The following is a 5,880-nucleotide window of genomic DNA, read 5'->3' as shown; positions in this document are numbered from 1 at the left end:
GGACCCTCTTTGGGCCGTATCGAGACTTTAGCGTTTTTACGATTTTACTCGCGAAGTAGCCGTTGGTATAGGCATGGTTCTTTCAACGGAACCCTGTTTCTTCGCATAGACGAGGCAGTTGGTCTTAAGTTAACCGTAACCTGCTCTACTACGAAGAATAGGAAACTGTTCGAGAGACATAACCTTCCCAACTTCCCGAATACTTTCGACAATGTTTTTTAGACGGAACATTGGTGTCGTTTCTACGGACCCGAAGACTGAGTTACGAAAACTTCGGACGAAGATGCATGGTTATGGGATGGGACCGGGTTCGGAATGGTCCACGGAGAATTGGCCGCGCTCGCCGGGCGAGCAGATCCGCGGCACGATCGAGCGAGCCGACCGGCAACACGGCCGTCATCTTCCGGGCGAGCTGGCTCGTGTCACGTCTGAGCTTGCCGGCGAGTCAACCGGAAATGTGGCCGTGCTCGCCGGGCGAGCTGGCCCGTGTCACGGCCGAGCTCACCGGCGACTCGACCGGCAACGCGGCTGTGCTCGCCGGGCAAGCTGGCCTGTGTCACGGCCGAGCTCCCCGGTGACTCGACCGGCAACACGGCCGTGCTCGCCGGGCGAGCTGGCCCGTGTCGCTACCGAGCTCGCCGGGCGATCCGTTTCGGCTGTACGTTTTCTCGGCTTTTGAAGTTTTGACCGAGATTAGGTTTTTCTAAGGACTTTCGGACATCGATTCCGTCGTTACCGAATTTGACCCCAACAGTTAGCCCCCCAGCTACCTAGGATCCGTGGACCTGGGTGTTAGGTCCTAGCTTGCGGTATGGTCTGTTCTAGGTGGAATTTAGACGTAATCGTTTGTCGAAAGATCGAAGGTGAATAGTAAAAAAGAGAAAAACAAAAAAATTGTATAAGTAAGGGAAGTAAGTTTTTCAAATTCTTTACTCACTTCTTTCCTTAAGAAAAGATTTCTCCAAGATAGGAATTTTTTCTCCAAGATCTCTCTTTGCTCAAAGAAAATGTCTTCAAGAAAAGGATCTTCAAAGAGGAATTCTTCCTCACACTCATCTTCGGGTGACTCTTCTGCCAATGAGGTGATTGCCCCGAAAGAAGAGTTCGAAGTTGAGGAAGAAGCAAAGGATGCGTACTACAAAGCTCTTTGCGGCTCGCCTCCGCCTTCGCAAGACATTCCGATTCCTAAGAGGCCCGTGAGGTTGCCAAATGCACCCCTTGCACCGAGCATGGTCTCTTCCGACTACCTCTCGACTCTCAGGGAATTTTATCAGATCCCAAGTGGAGTCGTATTTCAGATCCCGAATGGCAACGAGAGTGCGAAGAACCCTCCAGAAGGTTTCTTTACTTGCTACGAGGCCTTCCTGGTGTATTCCCGTATGTGGTTTCCGATCCCTGGTACCATCGTCCGCGCGCTTCGCCACTTTGGGCTTTCGATCAGCCAGCTAAGCGTTCCGGCCTTGCAGCATTGGCTTGGCATGTTGATCTTGAGTTACAAGCTAGGAATGGACCATAACCCTGGCGACTTCAAGGGATTTTGGTTTACGAGAGGAACGGGGATCGATGGCTCATACCGCATGGCGCCAAAGAAGGGTATGGCTATAATTCAGGGGCACACTTCACATCCTAAGGCATGGTTCGAGCACTTTTTCTTTGTCCGGATAGGTGGGGAGTCTGTCGAGGAGAGATACCTCCACCTATTCCGTCGGGAGTGGAACTTCACCCGTGGTAATACGAATAGCTATATTTTTCGTTTTGATACCTTGAAAACATGCGAAGACGATTTTTTTATTATCTTGCAGTGAACATTATCCTTCCGCCGACCCCTGCCGATCTTTTTGCCAAGCGAGATCTTCTCCGCAGCAGGCCGTTCTTCTGGAATTCCTTTACCGTCAAACGGATTCGAAGCGCGGTGGAGCTCCATCGATCTCGAGCTGTCTCTCAGCCTCTGGACGTTCCGTATGGCGTAGAACCGGTCATTGATGTCATGCCTGCTCAGAGGCAGAGAATCAGGTCTCGGAAAGGCAAGGGAGTTGCCTCCGAGAACGTCATGGGAAACCTTCCGCTGCCAGAATGGAACCCTGGTTTCTCCCCAGGGGAAGGGAGTGGAACCAGCGAGGTTCCTCTTCCCAGCGACTTTTTTGCCGACCTTCCTCCCGGTTTTACTACTCATAAGTCGCTGGACGAAGAGTCGGGGAGGAAAGTAGTCGCCGAAGGGTCCAGCTTAATCAAGGAGGTTTATCCTTTGAACTTTGATCTAAATTATATTTTTTTTCCCTTTCCGATCTTAAGTTCGTGCAGGGGATGAGGGTGTTCAATGCGGCGCTCGACGGAAGTTTCCGGGAGTCGCGTATCTCTCACTTCAAAGCCGAGGAGGCTGAAAGGGAACTCTTTCGGTTTCGGAAGGAGGTCGAAGAACAGAGCCGGAGACAGGCTGAGCTCCATTCTCGGGCCCTTGTCCGTGTGGAGAGGAGAGGAAAGAGAGCGATTGTCGCCGAAATGAAGCGGAGGGCTGCTTTGTTTGCCACCAAATTCAAGAGCTTTAAGGATGCTAAAAAATTCGTGGGCGATTTTCACGAGTGTCGTTGCTCGGTTGCTACCATCTAAGAGTCGCAGAAAGAGGACTTCTCTTTTCCTGCCGAGGTCGCCGAGATGTCGGGTCTTATGAACGGGTGTGCCCATGCCGAATCCTTGGTTCCTCCGATTGAAGGAAGGGTCCGACAGCTTTGGGACTCCATCGAGGTCTTGGAGGACATGTCGGAAGCGGGAACCGGTGTCGGTGATGAAGGTGCCAGAGTTGCGGACGGAGAGGTGGATCAGCCTGTGAGCTCATTCGGGATCTCCATGTCCGGGTTCCTCGACTTCGAGCTTTGAGGATTGTTGGGATTATTTCCCTTAGTTTTATTTCGAGGTTTGATGTATCTAGGCCGAGTGTGGACGTATTTAGTTTATGTATGTTATGGCCGTGCGAGGCTATGTGAACTATGTGTTTGAGACCGGCCGTTTGGTGGCTTTGGGTCCTAGCCGTTTTTTGCGGCTTCTATATATATGATGAATGATTGACATTCTGTGCGTTTTAGTTTATACTTCTACCAAGTGTGAGGGAAAGATATGAGTAGTCACTTCGTATCTTAACTCTTAGTTTATCGTCTTGTTCGTTTGCTCTTACTGAATGTGGGCGTTCGGAAACGTTTAGGAGTTTCGCGAAGTTTCGTGAGCGTATTAGATATAGACGATGGGACATGTTTTTAAGATCTTGCATCATGTCTTGAGATGTTAGTGGACCAGTAGTACGGGGTTTAGGGCAAGACCTAGGTTTACTTTCGGCTCTAAGGCTGTGCGACGACTGATCGGCTCTCGTTTTGCCTGTGGATGATTTCCACCTGGTTCTTTCCGATTTAAATTCTGCGACTTGGCGCCGGCTTATATGACTTGTATGGAACGAACCGAGCACTCTCTAGAGACCGTCTGGAGTGCTGGCCAAAATTTCGGATTTCTTGTGTAGTGCGCTATGGTATCCTCGTCGGATGTAAGAGAACCTTTACTTTTACAAAAGGTTAGACTACGAGTTCTTTTTTTAGAACGTTTTGGGTTTGTCCGTCGGGGCCAATCGACGGGTAATTTTTAGAGTCGCGGACGGACCGTGTGTCTGGATAATATCTCTCGAAAATATTTACGACTTCTCGCTTTTTCCGAAAGGTATATCCTTTGTAGTGAGAAAGTTACGATCTTCGTTCTTAGAGAAGATGTATTTGGTCTTGCTTGACCATTGATACGCAGTGATTGTTGTTTAAGTTAGTTCCCATCCAAGGACTGCTTGAAAGGTATGCGTGTTTGGAGACCCTTGTCTTGAGTGTTTCTCAGGTTAATCTCCGATTGTTGTGGCTTATTGCAAGTGAATCGGGAGACCGTAATAAAATGAGTTTTATTGGAAAAGTTTCAAAAATATCGAGTACATGTGTGGATATTCCGAACTTTATGGGAGTATACGAGTATACGTACCCACTCCCCCCCCCTTTTGGAGAGGGGGATAGCTGAACTTGTCAATAGGACAAGCTACCTACGTACCTCTTTCGAGGATCAAGCCATCTCGTAGTTTTGCTTTGTTGTTGTGGGCGTTCCTACTCGTTGGATAGAGCCGTTTCTGTTACTTCGGCCGTTGAGGCTTTAGTTAAATCGGCGGCCATTTCGTGAGTCGGGTTTTCCGCTGGTAGGGCGATGGACTCCGGTATCGCGTCGGTGCCCGGAACCGTTGCCTGGGCGAGTGATTCCAAATTGCTCTTTGTGGAACCTTCGGGAGTACTCTGAGTTTTCTTGACTCGCTTCGGGCTAACCGCAGGGGTGTTCCGAGTTTGTCGTAGCTTATGCTCGGCAAAAAAGCAGAACCTAGATTGTTTCTGGCATCCCCAGATTACTGCTGTTCAGTTTGGTGTTGGGAACTTGATGCTAAGGTGGTAAGTCGACAGTACCGCCTTCATTGCGTTGATCCATGGGGTTCCCACGATAACATTATAGATGGCTGGGTTATCGACTACGGCGAAGTCAACGATTTTTGTGACTTCCCTTGCCATAACCGGAAGTTTGATCGATTGTGGGTCATTGATGTTGTGCCCGAAAAACCGGTCAGTGGTTTTGGTTCCAGGATGATTTCCCCCAGTTCGATGTTCATTCTTCGGAGAGTGTCGCGAAAAAATGACATTGACCGTGCTGCCTGTGTCAATGAGGATTCTTCCCACTTCGAGGTCTCGAATCACCAAGTCGATGACCAGCGGGTCGCAGTGAGGTTTATCGAGTCCGACGGTTTCCTCCTCCTCGAAAACAATCGTATCGTTTGGAGCGTTGTCGGTCAGGGACCGAGTCGTCCAGTTAGAACTTGTTTCTGCCTTTCTTCCGTTGGCCTTGATGGATGAAACAGAGTCGCGGTAGAATTGCGATTCTCCAATGATCATGTTTATCCTCCGGCGGGTACTATTGTCTCCAAGGTCATCTTGCCTTCTTCCGCGTTTTTCGCCAGACTGATTTGCGCGTGCGTCCCTCTTGGGAGACTCTTTATCAGTCCTGGGAGGGAAGTCGGAATCCAGGATGAGGTCTTTTATGCTAGTGACCTTCAATAGGTCGCCAGCGAGGAGTTTTGCGGCTAGCCTTGCGCCGAGAACTTTGCAGTTCGTAGTGGAATGACCTTTGGTCTGGTGGAACTCGCAGTAGGAGTTATCCTTATACTGGTTCCTGGACCAGGTGTTTCCGGAGGTCTTCCCTTGTTCGGAATTGATAGTGTAGTTGTGCTCGCCCTGAATATCTTCTCCCTCGTGGTGGACATACTTGTCGTTTCGAGAGCTTTTCTTTTTCGTGGGCGTCTTCTGCGGGTTGTACTTCTAGGAGAGGATTTTCATCTCATCTTCCATTACGATAAAGTCTGTTCCTTTATGAAGAGCATCCTGAATCGTTCTCGGTTTTTCAAGGGATACCCATTGCCGGAATTTCGACCGGTACCAGAGAGTTCTCTTCAGAGCATCGATCGCCACTTTGTCGTTGATCCCGGTGACTCTTGCCATTACTACCTTGAATCTGTTCATGAACTCGCGAAGTGGCTCGTCTTCTCTTTGAGACAGGCTCAAGAGATCGACGTCCGAGGTTTCTCTGTCCATGAACATGGAATACTGCTTGAGAAACTCTGAAGCAAGTTGGCGGAAACTTCCGATGGAATTTTGTTTTAGGCGAGAAAACCATTCGAGCGCGGCTCCTTTGAGGTTTTCGACGAAGAGGAGGCAGTAGACATTGTCTCGTTCGCGTTCCTTGAGTTTTCACCTCCCCATCGCGATCTGGAAAGACTGCAGGTGCGCTTTCGGGTCGGTGGTGCCATCGTAGATGGGAATTTTGATC

General features: G+C 49.6%; 2 protein-coding genes across 2 annotated transcripts; one reads left to right on the top strand and one right to left on the bottom strand.

The window, feature by feature from the left end:
* Positions 1–1,007: 1,007 nt before the first annotated feature.
* On the top strand, positions 1,008–2,607 carry LOC125592634. The gene is made up of 3 exons (XM_048767959.1): positions 1,008–1,728; positions 1,803–2,236; positions 2,302–2,607. The coding sequence occupies exons 1-3, from the start codon at positions 1,008–1,010 to the stop codon at positions 2,605–2,607; spliced, it is 1,461 nt and encodes a 486-aa protein (XP_048623916.1).
* Positions 2,608–4,121: 1,514 nt separating this feature from the next.
* On the bottom strand, positions 4,122–5,645 carry LOC125592633. The gene is made up of 3 exons (XM_048767958.1): positions 5,406–5,645; positions 4,509–5,303; positions 4,122–4,397 (listed from the first exon to the last, which is right to left on the bottom strand). The coding sequence occupies exons 1-3, from the start codon at positions 5,643–5,645 to the stop codon at positions 4,122–4,124; spliced, it is 1,311 nt and encodes a 436-aa protein (XP_048623915.1).
* Between the last annotated feature and the right edge of the window lie 235 nt (positions 5,646–5,880).

Source organism: Brassica napus, chromosome C9, assembly GCF_020379485.1.
Source record: "Brassica napus cultivar Da-Ae chromosome C9, Da-Ae, whole genome shotgun sequence".
Classification (NCBI taxonomy): Eukaryota; Viridiplantae; Streptophyta; class Magnoliopsida; order Brassicales; family Brassicaceae; genus Brassica; species Brassica napus.
Note: the sequence above shows the minus strand (reverse complement) of the source record. Positions and strands in the feature narration are given on the sequence as shown.